The sequence below is a fragment of the Salmo salar genome, chromosome ssa09 (genome assembly GCF_905237065.1).
Source record: "Salmo salar chromosome ssa09, Ssal_v3.1, whole genome shotgun sequence".
NCBI classification, from domain to species: domain Eukaryota; kingdom Metazoa; phylum Chordata; class Actinopteri; order Salmoniformes; family Salmonidae; genus Salmo; species Salmo salar.
The window spans coordinates 36,134,396-36,153,505 of NC_059450.1; the positions used below are offsets into that span (position 1 = coordinate 36,134,396).

Below are 19,110 nucleotides of genomic sequence, written 5' to 3' on the forward strand. Positions count from 1 at the left end.
CCTATGGGCCCTACATAACGAAAAGGCTGCCATTTTGAGATGCAGCCACAGTACCACCTGTACAGCATTAGGGGGAAGTAAATCCACTCTATTACAGACAGATAGCATCTACACGTTCTATCAGATTAGCATTTACTGACTAATTAATTTGTTATGTTGTCTCTGCATTAGCAGTTCCTCTGCATCCATCTATCATTTATACGGCAGAGGGAAAGGCAACAACTATTTGTTTGTGTGAGGGATAGACTCAAAGTGTTGTCAGAGAGAAGGTAGTAAAATACAAATGAGGTGCTTCTGACACCTTAAATAACCCTAGGTTCAGGAATTAGTCTGCGTACTCCAGTTTGTGGTGAGATATACTTAATTCTAGGGATTTTGTTGTTGTTGAAAGAAAAATCCCTAAAATTAAGCTTATCTCGCCACAAACTGGAGTACGCAGACTATTTCCTGAACCTAGGGTTATTTTACGTGTAGCAGGTAGAGGTCGACCGATATTGATTTTTCAACGCCGATACCGATTATTGGAGGACCAAAAAAAAGCCGATACCGGTTAATCGGCCGATTTTTTTTTTTTTTTTAATTTATTGATTTGTAATAATGACAATTACAACAATACTGAATGAACACTTATTTTAACTTAATATAATACATCAATAAAATCAATTTAGCCTCAAATAAATAATGAAACATGTTCAATTTGGTTTAAATAATGCAAAAACAAAGTGTTGGAGAAGAAAGTAAAAGTGCAATATGTGCCATGTAAGAAAGCTAACGTTTAAGTGCCTTGCTCAGAACATGAGAACATATGAAAGCTGGTGGTTCCTTTTAACATGAGTCTTCAATATTCCCAGGTAAGATGTTTTAGGTTGTAGTTATTATAGGAATTATAGGACTATTTCTCTCTATACGATTTGTATTTCATATACCTTTGACTATTGGATGTTCTTATAGGCACTTTAGTATTGCCAGTGTAACAGTATAGCTTCCGTCCCTCTCCTCGCTCCTACCTGGGCTCGAACCAGGAACACATCGACAACAGCCACCCTCGAAGCAGCGTTGCCCATGTAGAGCAAGGGAAAAAACTACTCCAAGTCTCAGAGCGAGTGACGTTTGAAACGCTATTAGCGCGCACCTGGCTAACTAGCTAGCCTTTTCACATCGGTTACACCAGCCTCATCTTGGGAGTTGATAGGCTTGAAGTCATAAACAGCGCAATGCATTGCGAAGGGCTGCTGGCAAAACGCACGAAAGTGCTGTTTGAATGAATGCTTACGAGCCTGCTGCTGCCTACCACCGCTCAGTCAGACTGCTCTATCAAATCATAGACTTAATTATAACACAATAACACACAGAAACATGAGCCTTAGGTCATTAATATGGTCGAATCCGGAAACTATCATCTCGAAAACAAAACGTTACATTGCACAACCTTCAGTGTTATGTCATAATTACGTAAAATTCTGACAAATTACCCAAAGTGTTGCATATACCCTGACTGCGTGCAATGAAAGCAAAATGACACAATTTCACCTGGTTAATATTGCCTGCTAACCTGGATTTCATTTAGCTAAATATGCAGGTTTAAAAATACACTGCTCAAAAAAATAAAGGGAACACTTAAACAACACAATGTAACTCCAAGTCAATCACACTTCTGTGAAATCAAACTGTCCACTTAGGAAGCAACACTGATTGACAATACATTTCACATGCTGTTGTGCAAATGGAATAGACAACAGGTGGAAATTATAGGCAATTAGCAAGACACCCCCAATAAAGGAGTGATTCGGCAGGTGGTGACCACAGACCACTTCTCAGTTCCTATGCTCCCTGGCTGATGTTTTGGTCACTTTTGAATGCTGGCGGTGCTTTCACTCTAGTGGTAGCATGAGACGGAGTCTACAACCCACACAAGTGGCTCAGGTAGTGCAGCTCATCCAGGATGGCACATCATTGCGAGCTGTGGCAAGAAGGTTTGCTGTGTCTGTCAGCGTAGTGTCCAGAGCATGGAGGCGCTACCAGGAGACAGGCCAGTACATCAGGAGACGTGGAGGAGGCCGTAGGAGGGCAACAACCCAGCAGCAGGACCGCTACCTCCGCCTTTGTACAAGGAGGAGCAGGAGGAGCACTGCCAGAGCCCTGCAAAATGACCTCCAGCAGGCCACAAATGTGCATGTGTCTGTTCAAACGGTCAGAAACAGACTCCATGAGGGTGGTATGAGGGCCCGACGTCCACAGGTGGGGGTTGTGCTTACAGCCCAACACCGTGCAGGACGTTTGGCATTTGCCAGAGAACACCAAGATTGGAAAATTCGCCACTGGCGCCCTGTGCTCTTCACAGATGAAGCAGGTTCACACTGAGCACATGTGACAGACGTGACAGAGTCTGGAGACGCCGTGGAGAACGTTCTGCTGCCTGCAACATCCTCCAGCATGACCGATTTGGCAGTGGGTCAGTCATGGTGTGGGTTGGCATTTCTTTGGGGGGCCGCACAGCCCTCCATGTGCTCGCCAGAGGTAGCCTGACTGCCATTAGGTACCGAGATGAGATCCTCAGACCCCTTGTGAGACCATATGCTGGTGCGGTTGGCCCTGGGTTCCTCCTAATGCAAGACAATGCTAGACCTCATGTGGCTGGAATGTGTCAGCAGTTCCTGAAAGAGGAAGGCATTGATGCTATGGACTGGCCCGCCCGTTCCCCAGACCTGAATCCAATTGAGCACATCTGGGACATCATGTCTCGCTCCATCCAACAACGCCATGTTGCACCACAGACTGTCCAGGAGTTGGCGGATGCTTTAGTCCAGGTCTGGGAGGAGATCCCTCAGGAGACCATCCGCCACCTCATCAGGAGCATGCCCAGGCGTTGTAGGGAGGTCATACAGGCACGTGGAGGCCACACACACTACTGAGCCTCATTTTGACTAGTTTTAAGGACATTACATCAAAGTTGGATCAGCCTGTAGTGTGGTTTTCCACTTTAATTTTGAGTTTGACTCCAAATCCAGACCTCCATGGGTTGATGAATTGGATATCCATTGATTGTTTTTGTGTGATTTTGTTGTCAGCACATGCAACTATGTAAAGAAAAAAGTATTTAATAAGATTATTTCATTCATTCAGATCTAGGATGTGTTATTTTAGTGTTCCCTTTATTTTTTTGAGCAGTATATATACTTCTGTGTACTGATTTTAAGGAAGGCATTGATGTTTATGGTTAGGTACAGTCGTGCAACGATTGTGCTTTTTTCGCAAATGCGCTTTTGTTAAATCATCCCTGTTTGGCGAAGTCGGCTGTCTTTGTTAGGAAGAAATAGTCTTCACAGTTCGCAACGCGCCAGGCGGCCCAAACTGCTGCATATACCCTGACTCTGTTTGCAAGAGAAGTGACACATTTTCCCTAGTTAAAAGAAATTCATGTTAGCAGGCAATATTAACTAAATATGCAGGTTTAAAAATATATACTTGTGTATTGATTTTAAGAAAGGCATTGATGTTTATGGTTGGAGCAACGTGTACCTAAGCGATTATATGCAACGCAGGACAGGCTAGATAAACTAGTAATATCATCAACCATGTGTAGTTAACTAGTGATTATGATTGACTGATTGTTTTTCATAAGATAAGTTTAATGCTAGCTAGCAACTTACCTTGGCTTCTTACTGCATTCGCGTAACCTCGTGGAGTGCAATGTAAAGCAGGTGGTTAGAGTGTTGGACTAGTTAACCGTAAGGTTGCAAGATTGAATCCTTGAGCTGACAAGGTAAAAATCTGTCGTTCTGCCCCTGAACAAGGCAGTTAACCCACCGTTCCTAGGCCGTCATTGAAAATAAGAATGTGTTCTTAACTGACTTGCCAAGTTAAATAAAGGTAAAAAAAAGATATATATCTAATAAAAAAAATCGGACAAATCGGTGTCCAAAAATACCGATTTCTGATTGTTATGAAAACTTGAAATCGGCCCTAATTAATCGGCCATTCCGATTAATCGGTCGACCTCTAGTAGCAGGGTTGGGGTCAATTCCATTTCAATTCAGTCAATTCAGGAAGTTAACTGAAATTCCAATTCAAATTATTTCTCATAAAGAAGCATTGTAGGAAATTTCAGTTTCAATTGAAATGGAATTGATCCAAATCCTGATCTGTAGACTGACTTACCTTCTCCAAATGCAGATTCATCCATCGTGTGAACGTCCTCTTCTGAACGACTTCTCTTTCAACTGAAACAGAAAAACAACAGAAACACAGAGGAAGAAGTGAACATGGTGGCTGTGGATAAAAGATGGGAATAAAGAGAAGAGACTAGCAGCATCAATACTGACGACTCATGTAAGACAACAGCCTCTACTACCAGACTACTGTACGTCCCAAATGGCACCCTATTCCTTATACTACTTTTGACCGGGACCTGGTCCCAGATCTGTTCGTGCTTCTGCCTAATCCACTGTCATTGTCAAGCCAAACATGACGATTCCATTAGGAGTTATAGAAAGCAGAAACAGACTGACCCAGGCTAGAATAATGTGCTATATCAACAAACCAAAAATTGCCAGCAGCCAATGAAATCATCCTTTTTCATTCTCTAAATACCATTTATTTCATGACAACCTCATTTTCCCTGGCCAGCCACCAGGCAATTCCCACATGGGGTGATCTCTTCCTTCCTCTGGTGTGAGTTTGTTGTAAATTAGGCATTTGTTCACACATGTAAGAGCTCCTTCACGACTTCACGGCATTGAGCCAAACATAAGCAGCTGACCCAGAGTACTGCTGGTCCTAATCTCCAAACAAAGTTTCATCTGGATTTTAGACACGGTTCCTTTTGCTGCTATCACTGGACCCTGAGTAGGCCTCAATCTAAGCCTCTGCTCCCCCCCCCCCACACACTCTCTCTACTCTCTCTCACTCTCTCCCTCTCTGTCACAGCTGAGTGCTCAAAGCTGTCGCCAAGCCCCAGACCAGCCCCAGCCCCTGGCCCAGACCAGCCAGGCTCTTTGTGTCTTTAAGGTTGCTGGCTGGTTTGTGGCTAGTTGTTGGCTGGTTTCCGTCTGGTTGCTGGCACTGGGAGTGGAACGCTGGGAAATGGCCCCTTCATTATAGAGACATGCACCACACACACACACACACACACACACACACACACACACACACACACACACACACACACACACACACACACACACACACACACACACACACACACACACACACACACACACACACACACACACACACACACACACACACACACTTTCAGACAGAGACATGCAGAAACAGAGAGAGAGGGAGACACACACACACAGTCACACACACACAGTCACACTGCAGTAAAAGCAGGCTCCTGCTTTTGCTCTGGGAAAGAGAATCAGTCGCAGGCAGGAGGAAAGAACCCCCAGGAGATTACATAAGAAAGCTTAGTAATTAACACTGAGCTCTTCATGTATTTCTGTTTCTAGTGTCACACTAAGCTTATAAGACTATTAATCATCATAAACTGATGTTTACATTCTATCAGACTGTTCTATTCTATTGTATCCTCTTTGCTAATAGCCTAAGAACATGATGAGCTCATAGCCTAAGAACATGATGAGCTCATAGCTTAAGAACATGATGAGCTCATAGCCTAAGAACATGATGAGCTCATAGATAATGTGCTGTGTAGTTGATACTTATTTAGCTGCTTGTGTGACACTGTCATACACTGTTATTCACAGTAATACACAGTACATTACGTACACCTCCTCTCTGATGAGGGCAGTGATTTGTGTGTCAATTAGCCACTGTGGGAAAACACCCATGTCATGACAGGCTAGTGAAATAAAACACACCGATACTTTAATAACCATGGCCTTCCATAACTCACTGTTGATCTAATTGTACAGGTACATGATCCAAATTACTGCTCCGCTCAAGGAATAACATACTCTGGGCCAAATAGGAAGGTCCTCTGCAGAGAGCCTTACTGTAGCGTTTGTGTTTGGCGGTATTATGAAATATTATGTCACGCTGTTTCTGGACCCACTCGAATACCTCAGTCTGTTAGAGAGTGTGTGTGTGTGTGTGTGTGTGTGTGTGTGTGTGTGTGTGTGTGTGTGTGTGTGTGTGTGTGTGTGTGTGTGTGTGTGTGTGTGTGTGTGTGTGTGACTGTGAATGTGTATCATTGTACGCTGGTGGTGATTTATAGGATGTGTGACTGAATGTGTATCATTGTACGATGGTGGTGATTTATAGGATGTGTGACTGTGAATGTGTATCATTGTACGATGGTGGTGATTTATAGGATGTGTGACTGTGAATGTGTATCATTGTACAATGGTGTTGATTTATACGCTGGTGGTGATTTATCGGATGTGTGACTGAATGTATATCATTGTACGCTGGTGGTGATTTATCGGATGTGTGACTGAATGTATATCATTGTACGCTGGTGGTGATTTATAGGATGTGTGACTGTCTGATTACACACACCTGGTTCCCATTTCCCCTGATTAGTATGTTATAAACTCAGCATAAAAAGAAACGTCCTCTCACTATCAACTGCGTTTATTTTCAGCAAACTTAACATGTGTAATATTTGTCTGAACATAACAAGATTCAACAACTGAGACATAAACTGAACAAGTTCCACACACATGTGACTAACAGAAATGGATTGTGTCCCTGAACAAAGGGGGGGGGTCAAAATCAAAAGTAACAGTCAGTATCCGGTGTGTCCACCAGCTGCATTAAGTACTGCAGTGCATCTCCTCCTCATGGACTGCACCAGATTTGCCAGTTCTTGCTGTGAGATGTTACCCCACTCTTCCACCAAGGCACCTGCAAGTTCCTGGACATTTCTGGGGGGAATGGCCCTCACCCTCACCCTCCGATCCAACAGGTCCCAGACGTGCTCAATGGGATTGAGATCCGGGCTCTTCGCTGGCCATGGCAGAACACTGACATTCCTGTCTTGCAGGAAATCACGCACAGAACGAGCAGTATGGCTGGTGGCATTGTCATGCTGGAGGGTCATGTCAGGATGAGCCTGCAGGAAGGGTACCACATAAGGGAGGAGGATGTCTTCCCTGTAACGCACAGCGTTGAGATTGCCTGCAATGACAACAAGCTCAGTCCGATGATGCTGTGACACACCGCCCCAGACCATGACGGACCCTCCACCTCCAAATCGATCCCGCTCCAGAGTACAGGCCTCGGTGTAACGCTCATTCCTTTGACGATGAATCAGACCATCACCCCTGGTAAGACAAAACCGCGACTCGTTAGTGAAGAGCACTTTTTGCCAATTCTGTCTGGTCCAGCAACGGTGGGTTTGTGCCCATAGGCGACGTTGTTGCCGGTGATGTCTGGTGTGGACCTGCCTTACAACAGGCCTACAAGCCCTCAGTCCAGCCTCTCTCAGCCTATTGCGGACAGTCTGAGCACTGATGGAGGGATTGTGCGATCCTGGTGTAACTCGGACAGTTGTTGTTGCCATCCTGTACCTGTCCCGCAGGTGTGATGTTCGGATGTACCGATCCTGTGCAGGTGTTGTTACACGTGGTCTGCCACTGCGAGGACGATGAACTGTCCGTCCTGTCTCCCTGTAGCACTGTCTTAGGCGTCTCACAATACGGACATTGCAATTTATTGCCCAGGCCACATTTGCAGTCCTCATGCCTCCTTGCAGTATGCCTAAGGCACGTTCACGCAGATGAGCAGGGACCCTGGGCATCTTTCTTTTGGTGTTTTTCAGAGTCAGTAGAAAGACCTCTTTAGTGTCCTAAGTTTTCATAACTGTGACCTTAATTGCCTACCATCTGTAAGCTTTTAGTGTCTTAACGACCGATCCACAGGTGCATGTTCATTAATTGTTTATGGTTCATTGAACAAGCATGGGAAACAGTGTTAAAACCCTTTACAATGAAGATCTGTGAAGTTATTTGGATTTTTATGAATTATCTTTGAAAGACAGGGTCCTGAAAAAGGGATGTTTATTTTTTGGCGGAGTTTATATGTGCCCTCTGTTCCCCATTGTCCTTGCTGGTTATTGTTCCCATGTCCATTGGTCGTGTGAGTACCGATGCGTTGTTATAGCTTCTGTGCTGCGTGTTTTGTTCATTGTGTATTACGGGTACCACGTTGTTCTATGAGGTTTACCCTCGTTCTTTGGTTTGGGTACATCCCAGTGTTTTGTATACGTGTTTGTTTTGGGTGTATTAAAAACCCCTATTATGTATTCGTGCGCCTGTCTCCAAATCCTTTATACCAGCGTGACATCTATTTTCTATATGCTGTATCCCAAAGCCCTGATGACACATCCTGAGAGCAGTGACATTATTCCAGATCTCTGGCTGCACTGCCATTAAAGATGAGGTCATTCTTTGTGTGGAACTAAGGCATCCCAAATGGCACCCTATTCCCTATATTCCCTATATAGTGCACACACTTTCAACAGAGCCCATAGGAGTCTGGTCACAAGTAGTTATGTATTGAATAGTATGCCATTTGGTTCGCAACTGAGAACCAGTACCTCTCGTCTGTCTGGCATGTCACATTCAAACTCACTGTTGTTCAATATGAATGTCCATGTGTCAACGTGTACAGTTTGACAAGCAATTCTCTATGCACTCTATCTACCCTCATCTTATCCGGGCTATTGTTAGTTTTGGAGGCAGCTCTTATCTTATTAGATAATACTGCTGTTACCGTGGATACTCTTTCTATTGTTAGGATTTATCAGGTTAACCCAATATCGAGGAGAAACTGAAGCCTCAATGTCTGGCGCGGCAGAGGAAATGTCATGATTGTAATCTAATAATCCTATATTATCATATAAATAAATTAGATAGGTAGTTGGCAAGGCAAAAATGGGTTTTGTGTTCGAACAACTGTAGAAGAGGTGCTCCCTTAAATAATCGAATGATACATCAGAAGTTGAGATGCGACACTCTCCATTTAATAAAAAAAAAAAAGATGTATTGATAAAAAGTTTCAAAACAAAGCAGGACATTTCAGTCCTAGGCTCTTGGCAGCCAGACGTACAGTACCAGTCAACAGTTTGGACACACCTACTCATTCCAGGGTTTTTCTTTATTTTTACTATCTTCTACATTGTAAAATAATAGGGAAGACATCAAAACTATGAAATAACACATATGGAATCATGTAGTAACCAAACAAGTTTAAATCAAATCAAAATATATTTTATATTTGAGATTCTTGAAAGTAGCCACCCTTTGCCTTGATGACAGCTTTGCACACTCTTGGCATTCTCTCAACCAGCTTCATGAGGTAGTCACCTGGAAAGCATTTCAGTTAACAGGTGTCAATCAGTTGTGTTGTAACAAGGTAGGCGGTAGTATAGAGAAGATAGCCCTATTTGGTAAAAGACCAAGTCTATATTATGGCAAGAAAAGCTCAAATAATCAGAGAAACAACAGTCCATCATTACTTTAAGACATGAAGGTCAGTCAATCTGGAAAATTCCAAGAACTTTGAAAGTTTCTTCAAGTGCAGTTGCAAAAACCATCAAGCGCTATGTTGAAACTGGCTCTCATGAGGACCGCCACAGGAAAGGAAGACCCAGAGTTACCTCTGCTGCAGAGGATAAGTTCATTACAGTTACCAGCCTCAGAAATTGCAGCCAAAATAAATGCTTCACAGAGTTCAAGTAACAGGCACATCTCAACATCAACTGTTCAGAATAGACTGCGTGAATCAGGCCTTATTGGTTGAATTACTGCAAAGAAACCATTACCAAAGCACACCAATAAAAAGAAGAGACTTGCTTTGGCCAAGAAACACAAGCAATGGACATTAGACCGGTGGAAATCTGTCCTTTGGTCTGATGAGTCCAAATTTAAGATTTTTGGTTCGAACTGCTGTCTTTGTGAGACACAGAGAAGGTGAACAGATGATCTCCGCATGTGTAATTCCCACTGTGATGCATGGAGGAGGAAGTGAGATGGTGCTTTGCTCGTGACACTGTCTGTGATTTATTTAGAATTCAAGGCACACTAAACCAGCATGGCTACCACAGCTTTCTGCAGCGATACGCCATCCCATCTGGTTTGTGTTAAGTGGGACAATCATTTGTTTTTCCACAGGACAATGACCCAAAATACATCCAGGCTGTGTAAGGGCTATTTGACCAAGAAGGAGAGTGATGGAGTGTTGCATCAGATGACCTGGTCACCCGACCTCAACCCAATTGAGAGTTTGGGATGAGTTGGACCGCAGAGTGAAGGAAAAGCAGCCAACAAGTGCTCAGTATATGTGGGAACTCCTTCAAGACTGTTGGAAAAGCATTCCAGGTGAAGCTGGTTGAGAGAATGCCAAGAGTGTGCAAAGCTGTCATCAAGGCAAAGGGTGGCTACTTTGAAGAATCTCAAGTATAATATATATTTGGATTTGTTTAACACTTTTTTGGTTACTACATGATTCCATATGTGTTATTTCATAGTTCAAATGTCTTCACTATTACTCTACAATGTAGAAAATAGTAATAAAAAAAAAATAAGAAAAATCCTTGAACGAGTAGGTGTGTCCAAACTTTTGACTGGTACTGTATATATTCTATATACCCCCTTTCCCTCTCTTTTGGCTCAGTGTGTTGGCGCTGGCTTTAGACAAACACAGACTTCGTGAGAGCAGTGAGGCCACTCTCATTTGCTTGCCATGCAAAGAGTGGCGGAGCCAGCTGAGAAGCAACCAACTGAGATTCAACTATATGGTAGAGAAAGCCTTTCACTGGGATATCATTGTCCTGTTTAACATTCTGTACCAACATTGGGACAGAGCCTACAACTCTTTTATACCATCTCACAGTGTCAAACAGAGGGGGGACAGCACAGTGGGACGGAACAATTATCATTAAGAGGCAATTAGCACTCAGTGCTTTTAATGAACACAGATCTGTAAATATTAGATGTGCAATGACACAGATCTGTAAATACTAGATGCGTAATGACACAGCTCTGTAAATACTAGATGCGTAATGACACAGATCTGTAAATACTAGATGCATAATGACACAGATCTGTAAATACTAGATGTGTAATGACACAGATCTGTAAATACTAGATGCATAATGACACAGATCTGTAAATACTAGATGTGTATTGACAAAGGCTGTTCTTGTAGGAGTTTAGTGTATCTTTGCAGGGTAAATCCACCCACTGTTCATGTGATAATTATTCATTTAAAGGAACAAGCAGTAATGTCAGAGCTTACCATACAACTCTGCATCAGCATGGTGGATATAAACATATAAACATCTCTTAGGAAAGTGTGGAAAGTGTGCCAGAAGCAAGTATAATAGACAAAGACCGGGATCGAATCCGATCGCGCTTGTTTGGATTAAATCCCTGCCTAAGAGAAAAGTATCAGATCCAATATTGACATCCTTTTTAAGCAACATTTTCCCTTCACTGACGATTGAAGTCAGTATGATAGATAAAAGAACAACATCAAAGTCCAACACCATAACAAACAGTCGCATTCCTCCATCAGAAAGCAATTACCAGTAATGAACAAAATAAAGTGTGATTGAGGGCGATCTTGTCAGCAGCTAGCGCCTCTGCAAAGTTCTGCCTCACTGCTAGCCAATTAGAGGCTGTGAAGAAGAAGAGGAGGGCGGGGGGAGGCAGGAATCTTCCTCCCTGGGTATCAGAATGCTTCCAGATGTCCTGATGTGTCCAAAATGGCACTCTATTGCCTATATAGTCCCTATGGGCCCTGTGTAGGGAATGGAGTGCCATTTGGGACACAGACCTGTTTGACTGCCTGACTGGCACCACCTCCTACACACCTCACAACAGTCGGAAGGAACAGAGAGTACAGAATCTGCTTTGAAAGTAGGCGAGAAAGATTAAATAAATGTGTTGGATGGATGCTGGGTTCACCCACCCGCAATACATCCCTCCTGTTGATTTATGTTGCTTTGCATTTAAATCAGCTCCTTGGTTTGGTTTCATCACATAGCTGCTGCATTCTGTACTGTGCAGACCGCAGAGCAACTACTGTATACAACTGTGAATATCAAAGAGGAGCTTTCAGTAAAATATTCATTCAAAAACTACCATGATAGGGGATTCCCTTAAGACAGTGCTGCTTGTGTCTTAACCAAAGGGGTTATATAACTAGAGGAATTACCAGTGTGTATATCTCCTTTTAGATAACCTTTCCTTGTTCTATATAGGCCTCACCATCCGTGTCTAATTGAAAAAACGACTCTCTTATTCTTATGTTTGGGATTAGCCAATAGAAATACAGCATATGTACTTCTCTGTAGGAAGATAATGGAACACAAATAGCTATTCCCAACGGGGTATGGTTACCATAGAAAAGGTCTCCAGTGTTAATAAAAAATATCCTCCGCTCACACCTTAAAAGGCGGAATCTGGGGTCCTCCCAGACTAGGGCACAGCATCGCAGTGCTAGAGGCGTTACTACAGACCGGGGTTCATTCCCGGGTTGTGCCACAACCGGTCGTGGCCGGGAGTCCCATAGGACGGCGCACAATTGGCCCAGCGTCGTCCGGGTTAGGGGAGGGTTTGGCAAGTGGGGCTTTACTAGGCTCATCGCACCCTAGCGACTCCTTGCGGCGGGCCGGGTGCCTGCAGGCTGACCCCGGTCGCCAGTTGAACAGAGTACCTCCGACACATTGGTGCGGCTGGCTTCCGGGTTAAGCTGGCTGGTGTTAAGAAACGCAGTTAGGCGGGTCATGTTTCGGGGGATGCATGACTTCACTTTCGCCTCTCTGGAGCCCGTTGGGGAGCTGCAGCAATGGGACAAGATCAAAATTGGGGAGAGAAAGAGGGGTAAAATACCCCAAAAAAGGCGTAATCTATGATGACGTTCGTTGCTGTTGTTTGAATCCCAGAATGCCCCTTTACAGGCCAAATGCAGTCAAAATTATGTTTGTTCTGTGTTTTGTATCATATTGCACAACCATTGATGAATCTAACACTGTAAAAGTGTGAAAACATTTGATCAGTGTTATTTCCTGATAGTTGCTGGTTGGAAATCCAATCTACACAGGACATTCTATAATCAGCATGGGTGAAGTTTCGCCTTGCCTAGTGACATCACCAGGCGGTAAATTAGTTAATTGACCAATAATAAATAGAGTTACAAACCTCTATGCCAATAACAACTAGTTTTCACTTTTCGGGTGACTTTCCCCTTCCCCTCCCCACTCAGAACCCTCCCAGACAGTCCTAGCGGAATTCTTGCTTGATAAATAGTTAAAAAATGTGTGCAGAATTTTGTAAATAACCAATAACCTATTTAATTTCTATCCAAACATGATCTATATTCTTTTTTTACAGCTAATCAATAGACTAGTTCACACAGGTTTGTGAAATCAATTATCCATCCATCAATCTAAAAGTATAGTTTTATTCTCTCACACTGTCACGTCCTGACCAGTGTCGTGTCTTTGGCTATGCCGGATTAAGTGATATGACATGCTAACTTATAAAATGGTTTCTCTGTAATTAATATTACCTGATTAAGCTAATCATGTAAATGTAATTAACTAGAAAGTCGGGGCACCACGGAAGAACGTTTATAGAGCCGTTATTTTCCGAATAATCTCTTAAAATACTTTGTAATATTTTACATCAATAGCAGTCAATATTAACCCTTGTTTTATTTTCAGTCTCATAATGAAAGTTGTAAATTCTTGGTTATCTTCACGAACCCTGGCTAACAAGTTGAATCAGCAATACAAAATTGGGTTTAATTATTTATTTACTAAATACCTAACTAATCACACAGAATTACAAATACACAGAATACAATGATGTCATACAGAATTCACCCCTGGTGAACGGAACCTGTATGAAAGCTGGTTACACAAAGGAAAGGGGGTTGGGCTTGAATGAAAGAGCGGGAAGATTTAGGAACACAGAAACAGCGGCTATGCTATCGTAAATACATTATCTTATGCATTCTTAATTACCGCCCATTTGGAAAAGGAAAATGCAATAAATATTTACTCTGAGCTGCGCTTCGGTAGATTGGTCGTAGATGCTGGCCGGGTTGGCCAACAGATCTCCCTGTTTTCGGAAGAATGTCAATGGTGGTCCATTGGATACGTGGTGGTATCTTCGTCTGGTTGTTAGACTGGATCCGTCGTCCGTCCTTTCCTAACCCACGTTAGCAGCGGCCGCTGCTAACTCAACAGCTAGGAAGTAGCACTTCTGTAGTGAATAAGCTCAAAGTTCATACCAGTTCATACCAGAGCTCACGCCGAGGTTGGCTTAGTTCTGTACTTGACATGTGTGTCCTTCTAACGTAGAGGCTGCAGACCTCCCGTACTGGAACTACCTGGTTATCTTTTCGTCAAAGGATTATATAGTGGAGAGGGGGAGGGAGGTGTTTCATCGTTTATAACCCCTGTCTCTTCACAGGGTTGGGCCACTGATCGAGCAGGGCACTTTCCTTATGAAAACCCAAATCTCTCATTCGGAAGCTAAAATTACATTTAATCTCCTAACAAACATTTTCAATATCAAACATTTCAATTGCATAACAATTCCATGTGACTCTGATAACTAGAGGGCGTATACTTTCTCAGATACAGTTTGTCGTCCTGTCATCAGTCATAATGTCTCAGATGGCAACCGAACTGACATACATACTCATTACGTTCCCAAGCATATTTCCAACTGGTTTTATTAACAAAATATGTGGTACCTTTCCCCATTTGTTTGATGTTCCCAGACTCTCTATATTTAACACAGGCTATTCAAGTCCTTCAGTAGATTCAGAGAGGGGAAGTGGTAAAAGGTATTTATGGGGGGGGGGGGGTCATAAACCTTACCCACAGGCCAACGTCATGACACCAGTGAAGAGGTTATTTGTTATTGTATTTTGGTCAGGACGTGGCAGGGGGTGTTTGTTTTACGTGTTTCGGGGTTTTTGGGGTAATGTTCTATGTTAGTCTATTTCTATGTCTGTGTCTAGTTATTCTATTTCTATGTTTAGTTTATTGGTTTGACCTTCAATTGGAGGCAGCTGTTCCTCATTGCCTCTAATTGAAGGTCCTATTTAGTAGGGGTGTTTTCCATGGGTTTTTGTGGGTAGTTGTTCCATGTTTAGCGTTTTGCCTGACAGGACTGTCTTCGTCGTCATTGTTTGTTATTTTGTTTTGTGTTCACATTCCTTCAATAAAAGAAGATGAGTTTACACATTCCCGCTGCGTTTTGGTCCCATCAGTACGATGAACGTGACACACACACATACACACGCACACTGAACACACACACTGTACACACACACACACACATTCATGTACAGTTGAGGTCGGAAGTTTACATATACCTTAGCCAAATACATTTAAACTCAGTTTTTCACAATTTCTGACATTTAGTCCAAGTAAAAATTCCCTGTCTTAGGTCAGTTAGGATCACCACTTTATTTTAAGAATGTGAAATGTCAGAATAATAGTAGAGAATTATTTATTTCAGCTTTTATTTCTTTCATCACATTCCCAGTGGGTCAGAAGTTTACATACACTCAATTAGTATTTGGTAGCATTGCCTTTAAATTGTTTAACTTGGGTCAAATGTTTTGGGTAGCCTTCCACAAGCTTCCCACAATAAGTTCGGTGAATTGTGGCCCATTCCTCCTGACAGAGCTGGTGTAACTGAGTCAGGTTTTTAAGTTCTGCCCACACATTTTCTATAGGATTGAGGTCAGGGCTTTGTGATGGCCACTCCAATACCTTGACTTTGTTGTCCTTAAGCCATTTTGCCAACTTTGGAAGTATGCTTGGGGTCATTGTCCATTTGGAAGACCCATTTGCGACCAAGCTTTAACTCCTTGACTGATGTCTTGAGATGTTGCTTCAATATATCCACATAATTTCCCTTCCTCATGATGCCATCTATTTTGTGAAGTGCACCAGTCCCTCCTGCAGCAAAGCACCCCCACAACATGATGCCACCCTCGTGCTTCACGGTTGGGATGGTGTTCTTGAAAGCCTCCAGCCTTTTTCCTCCAAACATAACGATGGTCATTATGGCCAAACAGTTCCATTTTTGTTTCATCTGACCAAATTAGCCTATCAGAAGCTTCTAAAGCCATGACATCATTTTCTGGAATTTTCCAAGCTGTTTAAAGGCACAGTCAACTGAGTGTATGTAAAATTCTGACCCACTGGAATTGTGATACAGTGAATTATAAGTGAAATAATATGTCTGGAAACAATTGTTGGAAAAATTACTTGTGTCATGCACAAAGTAGATGTCCTAACCGACTTGCCAAAACTATAGTTTGTTAACAAGAAATTTGTGGAGTGGTTGAAAAACGAGTTTTAATGACTCCAACCTAAGTGTATGTAAACTTCCGACTTCAACTGTACATGTGCAATAGCTACATAGGCTCCAGTGATGTGATCTTGCTGACCAGTTTTTCCATATTTATTCAAACTGTTCTATTTATATAGGTGCCAACCAGAAAATCAACATGTAAACCTACTTACTGAAGAATAACTCCTTCTGAACTACAATCACCAACTGAAGAATAACTCCTTCTGAACTACAATCACCAACTGAAGAATAACTCCTTCTGAACTATAATCACCAACTGAAGAATAACTCCTTCTGAACTACAATCACCAACTGAAGAATAACTCCTTCTTAACTACAATCACCAACTGAAGAATAACTCCTTCTGAACTACAATCACCAACTGAAGAATAACTCCTTCTGAACTACAATCACCAACTGAAGAATAACTCCTTCTTCTGAACTACAATCACCAACTGGAGAATAACTCCTTCTGAACTACAATCACCAACTGAAGAATAACTCCTTCTTCTGAACTACAATCACCAATACAGAAAAGCAATCAGCAGTAATTATGGGTTACATAGTGTGTTTCTTGGTGCAGATCCATTGTCACAGAGCAGGATCAATCAGGTTCTTGTTTAACTCGAAACTGTGCTATTAAGACCATAATAAACTGAGAGGGGGTGAAGTGGCTAGATATCACCAATGATTAGCTCGGTGAGACAGAGACCTGTTTGATCAGGAAAGAGGCGGGGCCTGAACAATACTAGAACTAAAAAGTGTGTTCACTCCTTCCTTCACCTTATCTGTTATTTGCATATTTTTCACAATCACTCTACATACCAGAAAGTCATGCCTCCTTCTTTCAGGTAGCTGGTCCAATAGGGTTAAATAGGTGAAAGCAAGGATCCCACTACCTTTTCACGTACAGACCTGTAACTAAACTCTATAGCCCAAAGGTTAAGCCTAGGACCCCACAGTACTGCAGGTTTGCATGGAATTTTAAGGAAAATGCATTTACATGACTAAACATATCCTGTTGTTAAAGGTAATTCCTGACAGGAAAGGAAGGGTAATTTATATAGTTTGTTTTAAATGCACCCTATCCCATATGTGCTGCACTACTTTTGACCAGGGCCCATAGAGAGCCCATATGGAATAGGGTACCATTTGGGATACTACCTCTGTTCAAACCCTACCTAAAGCAGAGTACTGGGAAACCAACATGGACGATACCGGGAAACCAAAACACAGAAGCATTTCCATATGCAAACAATTCCCGGATTTTGCATTGCATATAAATGTGATATGTGAGGTTACTTCCCATTGAAGACATGATATAACAACACTGTAGTCGCTATCAGAAATAAAAAGACCAAAGTACAGCAGAGCACACTGAGACTCATACTGGGATTTCATTTTAGTTTCCACTCCAGCTGTTACGAGTCAGAAGCACCTACATGTCTGACTCTCAGGTGAACTTAGTGTGTGTCTTAAATGGCACTCTATTCCCTATATAGTGCACTTCTTGGGTCCTGGTCAAAAGTAGTGCACTAAAAAGGCAATAGGGTGACAATTGGGACACAGTCAATGTGTTTGTGAGGTCAAAACTAGTTGTTTTAACTGCAGGTAGGTTCCTTATACGGAGATCAGAGATAAAAGTGCGGGCTCTACCTCTCCATTTCTTGGGCAACAACAGAAAGACTTCTTTTGTATTTCTTTTCTCTAATTGGTAGTTACAGTCTTGTCTCATCGCTGCAACTCCCGTACGGACTCGGGAGAGGCGTGTGTCCTCTCCGAAACACAACCCAACCAAGCCGCACTGCTTCTTGACACAATACCCACTTAACCCGAAAGCCAGCCGCACCAATGTGTCAGAGGAAACACTGTACACCTGGCGACTGTGTCAGCGTGCACTGCACCCGGCCCCGCCACAGGAGTCACTAGAGCATGATGGGACAAGAACATCCCTGCCGGCCAAACCCTCCCCTAACCCGAATGACGCTAGGCCAATTGTTCGCCGCCCCATGGATCTCCCGGTCGCAGCGGGCTTCGACAGAGCCTGGACTCAAACCAGGATCTCTAGTGGCACAGCTAGCACTGCGATGCAGAGCCTTAGACCACTGCGCCACTCGGGAGACCGACAGAAAGACTTCTAAGGAGAACAGACAGAAATAACAGGCAACAATCTGCTGATTGATTCCTCAAATCATAGAGGTCTTTTTTGACAGAGGTATTATGTTATTAAAGAACAAGATGATTTTTCTCAAAGACGATTGAGATAAAGAAAATGACAGCCAAACTGGCAACTGAATAGTCTGAGGAGATAAAGAAAAGACCTGCTGATGTCACAGCCTGCATCTTCCACATTCTTTGCAGGCTAAACAACTAAACAAGACAATCACAAGTGCAGGCACAATGATAACAAAAGACACAAAAGACAAGTTTCCACAAAACTAAATAAAGGATACAAATCTCTTCTGCATTTTAAACCAAAACAAACCAAACAAAGCCTATTGCAATACCATTGTATGTACTGTGCTCTTTGCTCATGTACAGATCAGTTAGTTGGGGTGAATTTGGGTAAAAAATATGAGAGGGGCATTCATTCATTATTTATGCATATGCTATACTGTTAATTGGACATATTCCTAATGACCCCATCTTTTGTTCTTCCTTCCCTCTAACAAAGTCATCATAGATTAAAATGCATCAGTAATGATTATATAAAAATGTAATTAACATAAAAAGTCAAGTGGACAGTAAATGAGATCATATGGAATGAGAGCAATGACTTGCGAAATCAGGTGGAATGAAAGGAAGAAGGAAG

At 42.5% G+C, this 19,110-nt stretch overlaps 1 protein-coding gene across 2 annotated transcripts in view; it reads right to left on the reverse strand.

Moving 5' to 3' along the window:
• Positions 1-19,110, reverse strand: part of LOC106611269 (calmin) — a 42,725-nt gene that overhangs the window by 14,334 nt on the left and 9,281 nt on the right. For both annotated transcript variants that reach the window (XM_014211298.2, XM_014211301.2), the window contains exon 2: positions 4,159-4,220. In XM_014211298.2, coding sequence (XP_014066773.1) covers positions 4,159-4,220 — 62 coding nt within the window. The remainder of the gene's footprint in view (positions 1-4,158; positions 4,221-19,110) is intronic.